Source organism: Sphaerodactylus townsendi, linkage group LG06, assembly GCF_021028975.2.
Source record: "Sphaerodactylus townsendi isolate TG3544 linkage group LG06, MPM_Stown_v2.3, whole genome shotgun sequence".
In the NCBI taxonomy this organism is placed as follows: domain Eukaryota; kingdom Metazoa; phylum Chordata; class Lepidosauria; order Squamata; family Sphaerodactylidae; genus Sphaerodactylus; species Sphaerodactylus townsendi.
The window spans coordinates 9,817,251-9,837,266 of NC_059430.1; the positions used below are offsets into that span (position 1 = coordinate 9,817,251).

A 20,016-nucleotide genomic window follows, 5' to 3' on the forward strand; every position below is an offset into this window, starting at 1 on the left:
CCCACCTCTGGTTTTGGCCCTCTGTGGGGTTGCAAATGAACCACTAAGCGCAAGCATTTTTTTAAAAAAATGGCATTGTTACAGATGTTCAGCAGCACATCCTATCGATTGTTCCCGCTGATCCACTGGAGAGTTCAAACCTTTTGTACCGTCATTCTTAAAAATAAGAAAGTGTGTGGGGAGGGGCGCGGGGGGGGGGCGGGGAACCATCCGCTTCATTGAAATGCAGATGGTGGCTTTTCACTTGGGACCGGAACGGAAAGTTTTTCTATTAAAATGCTAATGAACGGAAAAAAACCCTGCAACTTTAGATTTCTTTCCAGGAAGAAGGATGATCCCTCATTGTGGTTTGGTATCAGGGTGATATGTGACATTCCGAATCTGATGTTTTTATCTTGATTCTTTTTTCTTTTTTTTTTTTAAAAAAAGGGGGGGGTAATGTGGATCAGGAAAATGGCTACATTTATTTTCCTGCAAGTCACTAAAAATAAGCCCTCTTTCTATTTGTCAATATATATATACGTGGGTGTCGGGGAGGGGGGGAGCCCGTGTATAGCCAAGCTAAACCAGAGCACGGAGCAAATGCTACCTTGAATGCTTGATAAGTTTTGAAGGGTAGTGGTTAGAGCAGGGGTGTCCAACTCTGGCACTTCAGATGTTCATGGACTACAGTTCCCATCAGCCCCTGGAGCAGCATTGGCATAGGAGGTTAAGAGCTCATGTATCTAATCTGGAGGAACCGGGTTTGATTCCCACCTCTGCCGCCTGAGCTGTGGAGGCTTATCTGGGGAATTCAGATTAGCCTGGGCACTCCCACACACGCCAGCTGGTCACAGCTTCTCAGAGCTCTCTCAGCCCCACCCACCTCACAGGGTGTTTGTTGTGAGGGGGGAAGGGCAAGGAGATTGTCAGCCCCTTTGAGTCTCCTGCAGGAGAGAAAGGGGGGATATAAATCCAAACTCTTCTTCTTCTGCTGCTGGCATGGCCAATGCAGATCCAACCTGCATTGGCAGAGGGGTGGATTTGCCAGTCCACAGCTGCTGTGCTCCTTCACAGTGGTCAAACGCGGTGCAGAGCACTGTGCCAGCGTTTCTGCCCACCTGTCAGTGTAGCAGGGGCAGTCTATTGGTGTAGCCAGAGGAGTTGGCTTTCCACCCAGCCGTTGCCTCTGCTACACCGGTGCCCAGGGCTTTGGACATCAGGGCTTTGGACATTTTTGTTAACCCGGGTTAACCAATAAAGTAAGAGAAGCTCAAGAAAGCTTAAGCCGATACAGGATAAAATCAGTTTGAATTTTATTCAGCCAACTGGGGCAAAAATAGTATCAGAGGAGCCTAGTCAAAATGGCAGTGTGTTCTTACTTTTATAGCATTGTAGCAGGTTACATTCAAAATGGCAGAAAAGAATACACCCTAAAATGCCCACATCATTAATTAGTCATACAGAATGGTGGAGATTTTCCCTTTTTCCAAAACATTTGGGGTTGTCTAAGACCCTTATTGGAAGGTGTCGGCACCTGATTCTTTGACGCAAGATGAACTAGGGCCTGTTTCTTTCTTATCTCTATTGCCTTTTGTTGCCCTTTTTCCTAGACAAAGAGCCTAAACGTTTTTATGTTTCTTTCTTCTGTCTCCTAGGAAGAAGGGCAAATTCAAGGTATCTAGTCGGGAACAGTGAGACCTTAAAACAGTTGAATCTGCACATCCTGTATAACTCTGAACAAGGGGCATTCTGCTGGGCTATCAAGCTTGCCTAGTAACAAGAAAAGAATAGATTCTCAAGCCTGCATCTTTACTTTGGTCAACTACATTATGGTTGCGAACTCTACAGAAAGAAGATAATAGGGGGCGAGAAGAAAACTTTTGCTTTTTCACAGAGTATATCTTCCTTATGCCTTCTGCGCCTACATTTTGGTGGCATAAGTTCATTAAGCCCAATGAGAGTTCTGGCACCAGGGAGGCTTTTCTGTGTTTTTTGCCTCCTCGTGCTGCCGGAAAGCCCTCTTGGGAATGGCAGGGTAGAGTGGCTGCATCCGCGTACCCGCCCCTTTGGATGGGGCTGCCCGGTCAGATGTGACTTGGTGACAAAAAACAAACAGAGGTCGTTTCCCCACTTACCTCGACCACCCTTCGCTGCGCGCTACTCCCACGCACGTCATTGCTGGCACTCTCCCAGGCTTCCCCACGACCCCGCGCTCTGCGTGGGGTCATCAAAAGGCACCGTTTTGAGGAGCGCCAGGAATGACGCGCGCTGAGGGGGCGCGACAGCGGCAGCATCGGGGTGGCTGCGTTGTCGCCGCCCCTGTAGTGGGGAGTGCCGGGGGACCCCACACTACTTGGGGAGAGTAGCGCGCAGCAGCAGGTAAGTGGGGAAACGACCAATGTCTGCAGGAATCTGGTTCGAATCCCCACTCTGAAGACAAAAAACCGACCACGCCAATGGCTCCCAAAACTCATAAAGGTAATGTGTTTAGTACGAGGAACTCGCAAAGGTAATGTGTTTAGTACAAGAAAGTCAGAACACAGAGGCCCCTTCTGCACCTGCAGGATAATGGACTTCCTACCCACTTTCAATGCACTTTGCAGCTGCATTTTACTGTGCGGAATAGCAAAATCCACCTGCAAACAAAGTGAAAGTGGAAGTCCATTATTCTGCAGGTGCGGGAAGGGGCCAAAAAGACGTAGAAAAGGAGAAATATAAAGACCAGTTGCATATTTATACAAACAGTGAGAAATATGCAAGGAGATAAACAAGAACAAAAATATGTATGGACGTTTCAAAAAGCATCCTGAAGAGAAGAGGCGAACAACAAAAATGGAAGACTAAGATAGCAGAGGTGGGATCCAGCAGGTTCTCACAGGTTCCCAAGAGTAGGTTACTAATTATTTGTGTGTGCCGAGAGCGGGTCACTAATTGGTGATTTTGCCCCGTGATTTTTGCCTTAGTTACGCCCCTCCTCTCAGCAGTAGCGTGCAGAACTGGAAGCAGTCTAGCAGGAGGTGCACCGGCGTGCGTGGCAGCCTGCGCCTGCGTGCATTCGTTTCCCGCCCAAGGACCGGTGCAGCGGCTGCGTCCTTGCCACAGCCCCGCCCAGGAATGCCCCGCCCCCGGAATTCCCGGCCACACCCCCGTCGTGCCCCGCCCAGCCCCATTGGCGCTACACCACAGTTTGAATCCCACCACCATGGGAACCTGTTACTAAAATTTTTGGATCCCACCACTGTAAGATAGGCCCTGGAGCGAGCTCCTCAAACACAGATAAGTCCTATGTTTGATGCAGTTTCCCCAGGACTTACCTTAGTCTTCGATCTTCATTGTTCACTTCTTCACTTTTGAACATCTGTACATATTTTTCCCTTGTTTGTCTCCTTGTATGTTTATCATTGCTTGTATAAATATGCCATTGGTCTTTATATGTGCACTCCATATCCTTTCTGTCTTCTGACTTTCTAAATACAAGAACCTTTATGTGTTTCTAAGTTTTGGTCGTAATTGGTGCGGTCGGTTTTTGGCCTTCAATTGTTGCTTTATTCCGCCACACCTATTCTCTTTATTTGTTTCTTTGAACCTCCGTTCTGTCACAAAAGTATGCTAGGTGACGTTGGGTCAGTCACAGACTCTCAGCCTAACCTACCTCACAGGAGTCTTGTGTGGATAAAAACTGTCAGTCCACCAGCCGCTTTGAGTCCCTGCTGGATCGGAAAGCAGGGTATAAATGAAGTCAGTAAATAAATAATTCTGTTCAAGCCCTGTGATTCACTGTAATCTCCAAAATGTTTTTCAGACTCTGACCCTTTCCGACCTCCATCCCAAGCGAGGACCGGTATCCGGCGGTACACAGATCACAATCACGGGCAAAAACCTGCAAGCCGGCAGCAACGTCTCCGTGTGGCTGGGAGGGCAGCCCTGCCTTTCCCCCAGGTACCATCCAAGGAGCACAGTTCATGGGGCCTTAGGAAAAGGATGCTAGACCGTGGTTTATGGTAATGACTCGTTTCTGATGTTAGGTATAAATCTTTTGCCCATAGGATTGGCCGTCCTAGAGTCCGTTTCTTTGTTGCTTCATGAAGATGTTCCATTTGCCAATAAAAGCACAACTGAAAGCAGACGTGAAGGAGAAGCCTCATGAAGCCGCCTTACTTAGCCAGAAAAAAAGTTATTTTCCTAGAACAGGAGCCTCCAGTGTAGCACCTGTAGGCATCATAGAGCTCACCACGAATGCCCTCCAAATGTTTTGGAGACTTCTGATGGACTACTGGAGACTTGATTGGCTGTGCAGATTTTTAAAAATCTTGTTTGGCATCCAATTGTTTTGAAACAGTGGACCCAAGATTAAGGTGACCAGATTTTCACCTTTTTAAACCGGAACCCGCGAGCGTGTGTGCGCGCGTGCACGCATGCGTGGCCGCAGGAGCGCACTGCCTTTTGGGGCGCTCCCCGGTTTCCCGCCCGAATTGGGATCGCCCCAGAAGGCAGTGTGGCAGCGCGGGGGGCTGCCGCACTGCCTTTTGGGGCGCTCCCCAGTTTCCTGCCCTGTGACAGGGTGGGAAAAGGGGAGCGCCCCCAGAAGGCAGTGCGGCAGCCTTCCAAAAATCGGGACAGTTAAAAAACCCCGTGGGATGTGGGACAAATTGGTTTAAGGCGGGACTGTCCCGCCAAAAGCGGGACATCTGGTCACCTTGCCCAAGATTGGAGAAACTGCCATGATGTGGGCAGAAGAAGGTGGGGAGGAGCAAGAGAAGCCAAAGAAAGCTTAATGCATAGTGATCTCCTTCGCTTCCCCAGCAGAGAAAAAGTCAAACTTTAACAGGTTTCAGAAACTGCGAGGTCTGAGAGCACGGTCGGTCCCGACGATAGGAAAACGTGCGATGCTGTCTTGCTTGTCTTGTCTCACCTTTCTCCCGGTTCCCAACAGGAGGACGGTTGACTTCATCATCTGCAACACCACGGCCTCCAGCGGTGGCTTGTCCAAAGTGGAAGTCATGGTGAAAGTGGACAAGGCAAGAATACGCAAGGAGCTGGCGAAGGTGCCGAAGGAGCTGGAGTTTGAATACATGGAAGATCCAACTATCGTGAGAATAGACCCGGAATGGAGCATCGTCAGGTTTGGATGACCACTGAATATGGTTGCTAGGCAGTGCCTGGCAACTGGCGGGAGAGTACTGGGCGTGGGGACAATGTCCCAGGAGAAACATTGAAAGAGGAAAACAAAGCCTTCTCTACTTACAGAAAGTTCTTACCATAAAAGTTCTGGCGATTCCTAGAGCTACCATTTGCCACTTCTGGGTAGCTCTAGGGATCACCAGGAACTCTATGGTAAGAACTTCTTGCAAATGGATGAGACTTTAGAGGAAAACAAAGCCTTCTCTACTTACAGGAAGTTCTTACCATAAAGTTTCTGGCGATTCCTAGAGCTACCATTTGCCACTTCTGGGTAGCTCTAGGGATCACCAGGAACTCTGTGGTAAGAACTTCTTGCAAATGGATGAGACTTTATTTTTCTTTTTAAATGTTTTCTCCCACCACTTCCAAGGGGAGCGGGTGACAGGACCTGGGAGCAAGGCCCCTCTTATTGCCCTGTGGACTGGCTGTGTATTTGACCATCTGCCAATCCCCTCCCAGGGTTTGATCACTGGGGTGTGATGCCAGACGTCTCTTGTTATTAACTATTTATTGAAGGTCACTGCTGCTATAGTTTTAAGGTCTTGTATTATTTTTAACTGGGATTATTCGATTTGTTTTATTGTGTTTGTTGTTGTTTGTTGTACACCGCCCTGAGCCCTTCGGGGGTGGGGTGGTTTATCAAATCCCTTTTGGGATAGGGCGGTATACGAAATCAAATAATAAATAATAAATAAATAAATAAAATAAATAAATCGAATAAATAAATAAATAAATGATGATGATGATGATGATGATGATGATGATGATGATGATGATGATGATGATGATGATGATAATAAATGCCCTGTTCCCACTGAGCGTTCAGCAGACCTACCCCGTTTCCCCGAATATAAGACATCCCCTGAAAATAAGACGCAGTAGAGGTTTTGCTGAAGTGCGAAATATAAGGCATCCCCCAAAAGTAAGACGTAGCAAAGTTTTTGTTTGGAAGCATGCCCGATGAACAGAACACAGAAAAATAAGACATCCCCTGAAAATAAGACATAGCGCATCTTTGGGAGCAAAAATTAATATAAGACACTGTCTTATATTATATTATATTATTATATTATATTATATTATATTATATTATATTATATTATATTATATTATATTATATTATATTATATTATATTATATTATATTATAAGACACTGTCTTATATTCGGGGAAACACAGTATTTCTGGAAGGCAATGTATTTGTAGTGAGAGCCAGTGGTTAAGGGCGTCAGACTCTAATCTGGGGAACTGGGTTCAATTCCTCACTCCTCCACATGAAGCCTGCTAGGTGACCTGGGGGTCAGTCATAGTCCTCTCAGAACTCTCTCAGCCCACCTGGAGACAGGCAAGGGCCAACCACCTCTGAACGTCTCTGGCCTTGAAAATCTTACGGTATCGCCATAAGTCAGCTGTGACTTGCTGGCATTTTCCACCATCGGCAGTGTATCTGTATGGGGGAAATTATGTGCCTAAGTTCCTCCCGCCTTCTGTGGGGAATATACCTTATGGAAGCAGTGTTGGGTATCTTGTCTAATGCCTTATTTGTGCTCGCTGAGAAAGAAAATCATTGGGATCAATTTGGACTCCATTCAAATGATTTGGAGATAGTGAAATGTATCATGTCCAAGATGTGTTTTTTTTGGGGGGGGGGACCCTTCCCAGTTGCCAAGCTCCAGCTTTGCCTCCAAAGTCGGGAACCAGACTTTCTCAGCCACCCCATCGAGATAGACCAGTTCAGTTATGAGGAAGCGTAGCAATAGCAAGGCATTGGAATGGAAGCAATCGACACACTGGGAAGAATGAAATAGCTTTTATTTTAAGCTTGCACAGAGTCAAATAAGTAAAAATTAGCAAGCGGAGAAACAATCAATCAAAAGATCTGCTGAACCCTGAACCGGGAGGCTTCATAAACTTCTTCTGCAACAACAGTTGCACATAAGCTATAGTTTCAAGGTGTCGCACCCACTCTCCAGATGAGCTCTGTCTATCTGGCTCTCTCTGTCCCTTTTCAGGGGTCCAGGTGGTATCTTCAAACCTGCCAAAGGCCTTTCCAGGAAGCCCACAATGGCTTGGCAACTGGGAGGGCCCCCCGGCTTAAAGGAACTTCTCGAGAGGGTCTTCTAACAAAGCAGAAGACAATAAATAATCTAGGTTATTATAATGTCTGAGCTATGTCAATCACTGAGGCCCCCTCCACACATGCAGAATAATGCACTTTCAATCCACATTCACAATTGTTTGCAAGTGGATTGTGCTATTCCGCACAGTCAAATCCAGGTGCAAAGGGCGTTGAAAGTGGATTGAAGATGGATTATGTCCCGAGTTGTGTCCTCCGCTCTGCGAATCTACTGGTGGTCCCCGGCCCCTCCATGATGCGGCTGGCCTCCACGCAGGCCAGGGCGTTTACTGCCCTGGCCCCTGCCTTGTGGAACACTCTTCCCTCAGCAGTTAGGGCCCTGCGGGACCTTGGAGAGTTCCGCAGGGCCTGCAAAACTGTGTTGTTCCACTGGGCCTTTGGGGGGGGGCCGGCCACTGAGCCCGCCCCTCGTGTTGTCCTGTGCACTGGCTATCTATTGGACCATCTGCCAACCCCCTCCCCTCCCAGGGTTTGATCACTGGGGCTGGGTGCCAGACGTCTTCTATTATTAATTAATTATTTATTGAAGGCTACTGCTGCTGCTATGGTTTTATAGTTTTAAGGTTTTGTATATTTTAATTGGGGCTATTCGATTTGTTTTATTGTATTGCTATTTGTTGTACACCGCCCTGAGCCCTCTGGGGGTAGGGCGGTTTATCAAATCATCATCATCATCATCATCATCATCATCATCATCATCATCATCATCATCATCATCATCATCATCATCATCATAATAAATGTGCAGGGGGGGCTCAGTGTGGGGAAGCTGCGGTCTTATATCCTGGAGGTTTTGAGCTAAGTCTAACCACACCGAGTGAGGCTTTTCTAAAGATTGCCATTGGAAGTTCAGCCACGAATCTCACACGGTTGTATAATCAACAGCGATTCGCCAGGCTGAAAAATACAATAATGTTAAATTGGGACTGTTGGTGCAGTGCATCTCTCGACAAAAATAACCATAATTGGGAAATATCCGAATATTGAAAAAGCAAAATGAAGCTGTTGACAACTGAGGGCAGGAGAAAGCATTCAAGGATGTCAGCCGCCATCTGTACTCTGAAGTGCACTGAACAACTGCTGCCCATTCCTCCCCTGGATTTGCTGTCAAGGAAAATCGCAAGGAATAAGAAAAATGCACTTTACTAGAAGAGGTGAAGGGAAAGAGATCTGAAGTGCAAGTAGTTGGCCACTGGGTTTAAGGATAGGCCTGCCAAAGTTAAATCCCAACGTTCTGTTTTAGGATGTTCGAAAAACCAAACTTATAGCATGCAGGTTTAGTACAGTTTAAGGTCACTGGATGTTAATTGTCTAACACTGCAGAGGACTGCACTGTTAGTGTTCCTGGAACAGTTTGAAGCCTGTTTTGATCTGTGTCCTCTGTTCTACCCAACCCTCTCCCAGTGGTTCCCAACTCCTCCTGGAGGTGTTTCTCTCTCTCTCTCTCTCTCTCTCTCAATCGCTTTTCTCAACTATAGGGAGCCTCAAAGCCGTTTGCAAACTCCTTTCCCTTCCTCTACCCACAACAGACACCTTGTGAGGCAGGTGGGGCTGAGAAAGTTCTGGGAGAACTGTGACTAGGCCAAGGTCACCCAGCAGGCTTCATGTGTAGGACCAGAGAAATGAACCCAGTTCACCCAAGAAGAAGGAGGAGGAGGAGGAGGAGGAGGAGGAGTTTGGATTTATATCCCACCTTTCTCTCCTGCAAGAGACTCAAAGGGGCTTACAATCTCCTTGCCCTTCCCCCCTCACAACAAACACCCTGTGAGGTGGGTGGGGCTGAGAGAGCTCCGAGAAGCTGTGACTAGCCCAAGGTCACCCAGCTGGAATGTGTGAGAGTGCACAGGCTAAAATGAATTCCCCAGATAAGCCTCTACAACTTAAGCAGCAGAGCGAGGAATCAAACCTGGTTCTCCAGATTAGAATGCACCTGCTCTTAACCACTATGCCATGCTGAATCTCGGAAGGGCCCCCCCTTGACCTCAGTGCCTGGGCAGGTCTGTGCGGGAGGCAGCGTTCCTTCATATATGTAGCGCCCAGGCCGTGTAGGGCTTGAGCATACATGACAAATTAAATTAAAATATACAGCACTAGCTAAAATATGCAGCAATACCAGGTAAAATATACAGCACTATACCAATAAAACACTAACAACTGAGAATCAGCTCTAAACGAGTGCTCCCTTAGCAACCACAACAGACCTTATTTTCTTATGAATCCGAATGTGAATTCTCCCAACGGCTGAATTCAGCGTTCCGCTGCCCACCCAGCTTGAGAAATATTTCATCATTCTCCTGGTTTAACTGAGCTACGGAGTCTTACACCGGCAGCATTTGTAAAAGTGCGGTGAGGTTGCCCAAAGGGGATACGTTATGCTTCCTCTCTGTCCGGGCTGAGGAATCATTTCATCACTCGGCTGGGAAAGGCCTCGCGTTGGTCACTGGAAAAAAACGCTTAGTCGTGACGGAGCCCCAGTTCATCACGGCCCTCGGCCTCTTGAGCAGGGAAGAAGCCGAAACATGTGTAGATTCTACTGAGCCTGGCCCAATGGAGAGAGAAATTGGTGATTAAACACCATGGTGTTCCTTGTAGGAGATTTTAAAGGAAAGAAATGAGGGTCTTGCCTTTCCTCCATACATCATTGGCGCTTAGCTCCGCTGTGAAACCCAAGTAATTGGAGGGCCCGAGGGGTTCGAGACACGGCCGGGAAATTCTCCTGGTTCTGCTCTTCAACCCAGCCAGCAGATTTTGCAAATCAGTTAGTGACTATGATTACTGCAGGACCCTTTGAAAAATTAAAATTCAGTAAAGAGCAGGAAATGTGGAGGTGAGAGAATGAAATGATTGGACTTGTCTTGGGAAGGACACGGGGAAGAAACCATTTCTTTTACTCTGACATGCCTTTAAAAAAAACCATAAGGACTTAGGCCCCTTCTGCACATGCAGGATAATGCACTTTCATTTCTTTTTCACAATTGTTTGCCAGTGGATTTTGCTATTCCACACAGTAAAACCCAGCTGAAAAATGCATTGAAAGTGGACTGAACGTGCATTATTCTGCATGTGTGGAAGGGGCTTAAGTGTCATTATAGGGTTGGAGATTCGGATGGTCCGAATCCGGATTTTGACCGAATCTGCATTGATTCGGACTGATTCGGACGAGCAGGGTCTGAATCTGAGCTGTCCGAATCCCATCTGAATTGCGGTTTTTTTGGTGTTTTTTCACGTTTTGGTTTGCAGGGGGCGCATAGGTGCCCCTATCCCCCATTTTTTCCAATGGGAGCTAAGGAGATGGGGGCTACCCTTTTGAGAGTCCATAACTTTGGCCCCCCTGAACCAAACTGCACCAAACCTGGGGGGTATCATCAGGACAGTCTCCTGATGATACCCTGAAATTTTGGTACTGATACATCTAAAAATGCGCCCCCTGCAGGCACCCCCAGGGTATAACTCTGTTTATGCTATATATCTACAGGATATCGTGCTCCTGGCAGGTTTGTGTCTGTTTTCTCTTCCCTAAGCAAGCGTATTCTTCACTCTTCTGAAAGCCCCAAACTATCTGAGTTCTCTAGATACTTCAACTAATGCAGTGTAACTGTGAGCCAAAGAAGATGCCCTCAAGGATTGCTTACTGTGTGTGCTGGGTTCGTACTAGAGAACCTATGATGCAGTGTGACTGCCACAGAAATACCCTCCTGCAAAATCTTCCAGGGCCTTTCTCTGGGAAAAAAAGGGAACACGTGATGTTGGAATCCACCAAATTTCAAATTGGCAACCATCTATTCTTTGGACGTGCATAGATTTGGGGGGGGGATTGGGGTGGCGAGGGACAAAAATGGAGTTCCTCCAAATTCTTAAAGTTCCAAAGGCTTATTAAAATATCAAGCTTAGTTTTGCCAGCATGGTTAAACCCTCTGGTCCGACAGAACAGCCTCTTGCTTATAGGAAAAAGGGGGCACAAATGAGATATTTATAAGGGGAGCATTTTCACAGTGTATGTAAATGGGCGGGGGGGAGTAGGGACTCTTTAGCAAAGAGGGTGTCTGACAAAGACCCTACCCAGGACTCTCAGACACAGATTCCCTCTTGGTTCTTCTTCTCATATCACGCTGACCAACCCAAATATAAATCACATAAGTTGCCGGATTCTGTAGACCCCTGGGTGACTTAGCTCCCTGAGCACCTTCTCTTTGTTGCCTGGTGGCAGAGGCGGAGAGCTCACAGGGACATGTGGGGTCATACATCCCCGGGCGCACGCCAGCTGGTCAAGTCAGGGCGCAGAATCGCCCCCACACCCCTCCACTCGGCCTTGCCCCACCAGGCTTCTCCTTCGGCTGTCAGAGCCTCCACCGACAGAAGGAGTAGTCTGGTGGGGTGGGGCTGAGGGGCGCCTGTGGCAGCCCAGCCAGATAAGTGAGGTGCGGAGGGGACAAGGGGGTGGGTTGCCCAGGGCAGCTTTTTGCCCTGGGCACCATTCCCCCCCATGCCTCTGCTTGGTGGATTTCTGTTTCTGTAGGCATTTCTTCTCTGACCTCCTGAGTAGGCTGTAATAAAGTTGGACTAAACGTTTGTAATTTACCTGTTCTTTTCTTTCTGTTCATCAGTGGAAATACTCCTATCAACGTTTGGGGCACGAACCTGGACCTAATCCAGAACCCTCAGATCCGGGCCAAGTACGGGGCCAAAGAACACATCAATGTAAGTATGAGCTTGGGAAGAGAGAGAAATGCATAGATTGAACTGGACCTGCCGTGAGCTCTTCTGAATTGACCGGTTCCATGCCAAGGTCTGCAAGATTTCCGTCTCGGCCAAATAGATTTTTTTTTTTGCTGTCTTTATGCATGAGTCGTATTAGGAAATGTAGCATCGGTCGTTCCCTTCTTTCTGGCCTAGCTAAATTTGTATTTTCCACATCTGTAACAGATCTTGGCTAACTCACAAAGAACCTCTGGAGTGAACGGCTACATTACTAAATGTTTAAATCGGGGCAGTTGTGACCTCGATGGCCCAGGTTAGCCTGATCAGATCCGGATGCCAAGGAGGGCTATCTGTCAGTGGTGCTTTGATTGTGTGTCCCTGCATTGCAGGGGGTAGGACGATGACCCTTGGGGTCTCTTCCAACTCTATGATTCTATGATTCCATGACCAATAACAGGGCTGTTTGCAAGGCACACAAATGTGGACGCAGCGTTACTACTTGAACACTGCTCTCGCTTCTACTCACTTGTTGAACTCTGTGGACGAGGATCTCTGGATCTCTTTTTTAAAAATAATTTATTAAGAATTTCATATACAGTTTTAAAAACAAACAGATTATACACAAATCAATAATCATTATGAAACATATTTCATTCAGTAGATTAATTAACTTCAAAAAGATACTATACTTTTTTAAATAAGAACTAAAAAATAATTTCCCCCTTTTATGCTTAGGTATTTCTCTCCAACTATACATATAGTAAATTAAACTTTTGTCTATATTTTTATCTTTATCATAATTCTATCCATCTTCATTTACAAAATAAAACATGGAATCTCGTCACGGAAAAAAAAACTTTTCCCCAAGAGTTATATTACTCCTGTCCCTATAGCTCTAAACACTCTATTTCCCAATTCTTAAACGATTACTATAATTTATAATATTGTTTGAATGGCTTCCAAGTTTCTTCAAACCTCTCGATATTGTCTTTCAGCCTCCAGGTTAATAAGTCCAAATCCATTATTTCTTGCAGTCTTTCAGGATCTCTGGATCTCTTGAACTCTGATCTTGTGTGGTGGACTCTTGGCGTTTTGTTGTTGTAACCCAGCTCTGACCTTGGTAGTCTTGACTCGGCTTCTCGGTGTGCCGACACTGTTTCTGGCTCCGAGCTCTCTGTGTTAGACTGTCTGCCTCCTGTCAGTCAAGACTACATGCAATAGCGCAGTGGTGGCGAACCTATGGCACGGGTGCCAGAGGTGGCACTCAGAGCCCTCTCTGTGGGCACGCGTGCAGAGTTCGTCATGTGATAATACTGTAATTATTTCAGGAAGATTATTAGCATTAAACCTAAGACCTAGTTTTGGGGAAGCCGTGTAGGCAACCTTGTTAATCGCTGCTAAACCCTACTGATTTTCATGGGAAGAACTAAAGCGTGATCCTTTACCTGGGAGTAAGCTCAGTTGCTGGAAATGGGGCTTGCTTCTGAGTAAACCCTCCTAGGGTTGTGATTCACCCGTTTGAAACGTTGCACAGTTGCTTCAAAGCAAGGCCACCGACTACCACCAAGCTTACTCCCGAGTAACATGCGCCTTGGAGCCAACCGTTTTTTCTATACTAAAACCTCAGTATTCAGGTTCGATTGCCGGGTTGGCACTTTGCGATAAATAAGTGGGTTTTGGGTTGCAGTTTGGGCACTCGGTCTCGAAAAGGTTCGCCACCACTGCTATAGCGTGACACCCCCGGCCTGTGGCCAAACTCGGCGCACTTCACCTGGAACAGGCTTGCTCCGTCGCCCCAATTTCAGGTGCGCATTTTCTTCCTCGAGTGAATTAACAAAGCCCCCAAATGTGCAGCATGCTCAGGTTTTGCTATTCCTATGCTCATAAACAGTGTACTATTAGAAAGAATAGCGATGATTTCCGTGCGTTCCCTTTCTACTCTTTTCAAAGCCGCTTCTGCTAGCGACCCTCATTACATCTCTTGGCAGTGAACGCCGTATGAGAATTATTCACTGGGTGAAGACGCAGTCCTTTTCCCCATACTAAATCTTGTCCATCCGTTTTGCCCCATTAAGCGATGGGCCAACGACTCTCCATTCAATCTGGAATTGGGTCAGCTGTTACGAGCATCGTTAGAGAATCCTGGGAGCGTTTTTGTTAATATCCAGACTTCCAAATTGACTTTGAAAACTGCTATTATTGGGCACACTTCCTGTCCTGCCGTCCGCGTGGATTGCCTCAAATAACAGGGCATTGTTCAATTGTAGAAAAATTCCGTTCCTGGGTTTGAGCTTTTGTTATCTCTCCGGTTGCGTCCCTTGGGGTTTGTTTAGAGAACAATCCTGTGTAAAACTAGTTGCTGAGTTTCATCTCATTCCTGCACTCTGATGGAACAGAGAAACGGAACCAGACCGAGATAGGGTTGCCAATCTCCAGTTGGGGCCTGGAAATCCCCTAGAATGACAACTGATCTCCAAGTTACAAGAGACCCACTCCCCCTGGGAAAAAATGGCTTCTTCTCCAAGTTCCACCCCTAAACCTCCAGGAATTTCTGAAGCCAAAGTTGGCAAACAGGCAGAGGCTGTGCAGGTTGAAGCAGAGTGAATTCTCAGTGGCTGCCATTAAGTTCTGTGGGTCAAAGAAGAAGAAGAGTTTGGGTTTATGCCCCACCTTTCTGTCCTGTAAGGAGGCTCAAAGTGGCTTACAAACTCTTTCCCCTGCCTCTTCCCACAATAGACAACTTGTGAGACAGGTGAGGTAGAGAGAGTTCTGAGAGAACTGCAGAAACAAACCCCTCGCAACCATGCCAGTCATCCCACAATGCAATCAGCTGCATCTGCATAGCTACAAAGATGCAACTCACAAATTTTTAAAAAAGAAACACGGGCCTCCCTGCCACGGGAGGGCAATGGCAGGCGGATGCTCCCTCACTGTTGATGGCGTGGCGGAAGACAGGGAAATAAATTGCCTCCTGCCTGGCCGTTCGCGTGGGAACCCAGGATTTTTCAAAAGGACTGCTGGTTTAGCGTTTTTCAAAAATCCTGGGTTGAGAGAAATAAAACGGGGCAGGCTCGTTTTGGGGGCGGGACCTCTTCAGAGTCCCCCTCCCAAAAAAATTTGCATTGCTCTCTACACCCATTATATTTGCCCTGTGCTAAATCGACCTCTGTGATGTGTTTCCGTGTTTCTCTTTCTCTACCACGGGGAGAAACACATGGTTTTTTTGTGACTCGCCTCTGAAGATGCCAGCCACAGACGTGGGCGAAACTTCAGGAGCAAAACCCACCAGACCACGGCCACACAGCCCAGAAAACCCACCACATCCGGTTGATCCCAGCCAGGAAATCCTTTGACAATAATTTTCTACTGAGGTCCTCGGGGTTCTCCCTTTGACAGAATGTTTGGAGAAAAGCCACAGAACAGATGGCAGTTCGTCAAATTAATCGTCACGGGTTTGGATGCACGAAAAACCCGAACAAAGGCGAAAGAGGCGATTATCAGCATGATACGTTTGCTTTTTTAATTAGCAAGTAAATAATCTGCCTTTTGAAATATAGAACAATAATTATGTTCTTTTCTCAACCGGGGAAGGTAGTCCTCGCCCCCCCCACCCCCTACCACCAGATATTCACAATAATAGGGCAGTAAAACAAAGAGGGTTTCTGTGCCAACACAAAGAGCTAACGGCATGAAAGAGAATCGGAAGATAAGGCAGCCCGCCAGAACCCAGCTTCTTCTGTTAAAGAAGTTAGATTCTGCAATCAGAGCTCCAGAATATGGACTACAAATCCCATCAGGGGCTGATAGGATTTGTAGTCCATGAACATCTGGAGAGCCGCAGGTTGCAGACCCCTGTGTTAGGCCAATCCGTGTGTGTGTGTGAGAGAGAGAGAGAGAGAGACAGAGACAGAGAGAGAGACAGAGAGACAGAGAGACAGAGAGAGAGAAATGCTGTTAATTCACAGCAGAGGGCAACCTGCAGGGGTTTGAAGGCAAGAGACCAACAAAGGCGGTTTGCCGTTCCCTGCCTCTGCATAGACTTGCTTGGTGGTTTCTCATATGAACATTAACCATGGTTGACCCTTCTTAGCTTCCGAGACCTGACAAACTCAGACTAGTCTGGGTCCTCCAGGGTAGGGCAGTCCTGATAAGCAACCCCGAAGGAAGTTCTCGGCGGAACCACCTCCCACTTTTCCTCTGAATGACATGGATGGGAAAGCCTAAATGGGAGTGTAACCAATCCATCCAATCCAAAAACCTTTATTAGGCATAAACCAGAAGTACCATACCAAAAACAGGATCATTGTTATATATCATGTAGAACATGGATTAAAAACGTGAGGCAAATCCGCTCTTTCCAGAAATTTCTACACATTAGGGCTGTTCAATAGCATTAGAGCATTTTTAGTCATGGTTCGAGAAAGAAACATACATTCTAGAGGTAGTAAAGCTCCCAGATTGGTTCTAATATCATTATACATCGAACAGTAAAGTGTAACCTCTATCTGTGGGTTCTGTGGGGCAGAACTTGGAATGAGTTTACAACAACAAAATTTAAAAACAAAATGGTTTGCTTTCTTAACATACAACATCAAACATCAACATTTAACGTCACACTTCAAGGTCCTGTTCAGGTTTCACTTCAAGTCCTTCTAGTTACACAGTCTTCTGATATTGCCAAGTCCAATTCTTTCTGCAAGTGGGTTGGCTCCTGGAGACTCCAAGGGCTTGGTGAACAGGATTCAACATGATGAAGGTTTCCAGGAGAACTTTCACCCATTACAAACACAAAAACCCTTAACAAGGTGTTAAGGGCTTATACAAATCAAGGTCCGAGTCTGGTAGCCTTGTCTCCTCCAAACTTCATGAGCTCTGCAGCCTCTTGCTGCTTTGAGTCTCCACCCCTTTCTGGATCAACCCATTCTGAGCATGGGGGTTACATGAGCATCTCAGTAGAAAAGCAGAAGATCCCAGGTTTGCTTTCTGTCATCTTCAGGTAAAAAGATCAGGCCGGAGGTAGTGTAAAAGGCTTCTGCCTAAGACCTTGGAGAGCGGCTGCCAGTCAGAGTAGACAATACAGGAAATGAAAGGGGCTGCATCAAGGCAAAACGTAGGCGTGTATGGGTGCCTCGATATCTGCTGATACCTTTCCTGGGACTGCCCAACAGTTTTTAGAAAAATGGGCAGGGCTGGATGGGACTTAGGCTCAGTAAGACCTCTGATTGGCCATTGGAGATTTCATGGACTGGGCAGATTTTTAAAGGATCTTCTCTGTGTGACTGAAGGTGAGCCACAGCTGCTATTTTGTGGCTGCCTCTGTTTCTGGGGTCAGCCATTTTGTGGCCACGCCCACCATGCTATGTCAGAATCCCACAGGTGCCCGCAGGCTGAGAAATTTTAAGAGTCCTCTGAGCTAGAGTGTGGAAGACCCGGGTTCAAGTCAAGTCCCCACTTAACCGTTGAGCTCCCTGTGTAACCTTGGATCTCTCACTCTTTCTTGTTCGAGCCTACCTTTCAGGGTTGTTGAGAGAATGAGGAAGAAAAAGCCACGTTTAGTGGACTAAGCTCCTTGGGGAAACATAAGTTAAATCGTTCCACACATAAAATGTTCTGTCCCAATGTGGTTTCTCATGCTGCTAATTTTTCTAGCTTCCATTGCTCTATATTATTTATAAGTTAATTTTTGTGAAAATATATATTTCTCTCTATCTTCTCTCTATATTTATATGTTTGTAATTCAGAAATCAAAATAGCATGACAGAGAGCCAGTTCTTACGGTATTGGACTAGGTATTATGGTATGGTCCTTATACACTCCAGATGCTATTGACTTAATTTACCTTATCAGCACTCCGCCAGTATGGCCAATTGACCATGCTGGCAGGGGCTGATGGGAATTGTAGTCCATAACATCTGGAGTGTCAAAGGTTCGCCATCATGGGACTAGGATGTGGAGGACCCAGGTTTGAATCTACCGGGGAGGCTCACTGAGTGACCATGGGCCAGTCACACCCTCTCAAGATAACCTACTTTGCAGGGTTGTTGTGAGCATAACATGGAGGAGAGGAGAACAGTATAAGCTGCTGTAGGTCCCCACTGGGGAGAAAGGAGGAGTATAAATTAAGTAGATAAATAAATATGGCAGACGGGTATAAGATAGTTGTGCTTGCCTATTACTGTATGTTAAATTAACAAACAATACATATGATAATAATAATAAGAAGAAGAATTTGGATTTATACCCTGCCTTTCTCTCTTGTAAGGAGTTTCAAAGCAACTTGCGTACTCCTCCTCTTCCTCACCCCACAACAGACCCCTTGTGAGCGGAGAGATTTTGGAGAAACTGTTTCTAGCCCAAGGTCACCCAGCAGGCTTCATGTGGAGGAGGGGAAAGAAATCCAGCCACATGGTCTGGTCACACAAGGAGGGAGAAGCAATGTCAGGGCAAAATGGCAATTGGATCAGCGTGGCTGGGGGATGCATTGTCGCAGGAGGTCCTTTTCTAAACGGGAACCTGTGCGTTGTAGCGGGAGGTCCTTTTCTAAACGGGAACCTGTGCGTTGTAGCGGGAGGTCCTTTTCTAAACGGGAACCTGTGCGTTGTAGCGGGAGGACCTTTTCTAAACGGGAACCTGTGCGTTGTAGCGGGAGGACCTTTTCTAAACGGGAACCTGTGCGTTGTAGCGGGAGGACCTTTTCTACCACCGAACCTGTAGCGCTAGAAGGGAGGTCCCTTTTCTAAATGGCAACTCCCAGCGCCATGGCGGGAGGTCCTTTCTTAAACGAGGAACTCCAGCGCGTTGTAGCGCTGGAGGTCCTTTCTTAAATGCAAGGCAACCTGTGCGTTGTAGCGGGAGGTCCTTTTCTAAATGGCAACCTGTGCGTTGTAGCGGGAGGACCTTTTCTAAATGGCAACCTGTGCGTTGTAGCGGGAGGTCCTTTTCTAAACGGGAACCTGTGCGTTGTAGCGGGAGGACCTTTTCTAAATGGCAACCTGTGCGTTGTAGCGGGAGGTCCTTTTCTAAACGGGAACCTGTGCGTTGTAGCGGGAGGACCTTTTCTAAATGGCAACCTGGTCGCGCTTGTAGCTGGAGGATCTTGCTTCTAAGCACGGGAACCTGTACAAGTAGCGGGAGGACCTTTTTCTGGTCGTGGAACCTGTGCGTTGTAGCTGGAGTGACCTTTTCTAAACGAGGAACCTGCCAATAGCTGCTGTAGCGGAGGACCTTTTCTAAATGGCTAACCTGTCGCGTTATGGCGGGAGAGAGTCGCGTTTTCATGGGGAACCACACTGGTGCTAGAAGGGATAGACGCTTTTTCTAAACGGGAACCTGTGCGTTGTAGCGGGAGGACCTTTTCTAAATGGCAACCTGTGCGTTGTAGCCCAGGAGGACCTTTCTAAGCAGGGAACATAGGGAAGCTCCGTGGGCAGCGCTAGAAGGAGGTCCTTTCTAAACGGAACCTAAAGGGCTCAGAAGGAGGACCTTTTCTAAATGGCAACCTGTATGCTTAAGAAGTGGAGGTCCAGTTTTCTAAACGGCAACCTGTGCGCTAGAAGGGAGTGGAATCTCATTTTCGAAATGCGGCCTGGAATGTCACCCAAAGGCGCCTAGGGGGCACCATGTAGCGGGAGGACCTTTTCTCAAATGCCCGGAACCCAGCGCGTCTAGCAAGCGCGGATAACTTTTCGCAAGGGCCTTTCGCAGGGAACCCTGGACAGCTTGTGGCGGACGCTCGCACAAACGGGAACCTGTGCGTTGTAGCGGGAGGACCTTTTCTAAACGGGAATCTGTGCGTTGCAGTGGGAGGTCCTTTTCTAAACGGGAACCAAGCGAAGCACCCGGCCACGCCACAAATGGTAAGTGCCCCAAAGGCCTTGGATAGATTAATGATTTCTCTCAGTAGAAGGTCGATTCACGCGAAAACGGAATTGCAGCTTGGGAAAAGACTACAAGTGGATAGTTTCAGAGGGTCATTGTGTTGGCCTGCAGGAGGACAACTCAATTTGAGTCCAGTCATA

At 47.1% G+C, this 20,016-nt stretch overlaps 1 protein-coding gene across 1 annotated transcript in view; it reads left to right on the forward strand.

The window, feature by feature from the left end:
- PLXNA4 (plexin A4) overlaps nt 1-20,016 on the forward strand; it is a 203,752-nt gene that overhangs the window by 62,629 nt on the left and 121,107 nt on the right. The window contains exons 8-10 of the mRNA XM_048500707.1: nt 3,785-3,921; nt 4,916-5,104; nt 11,905-11,998. Coding sequence (XP_048356664.1) covers nt 3,785-3,921; nt 4,916-5,104; nt 11,905-11,998 — 420 coding nt within the window. The remainder of the gene's footprint in view (nt 1-3,784; nt 3,922-4,915; nt 5,105-11,904; nt 11,999-20,016) is intronic.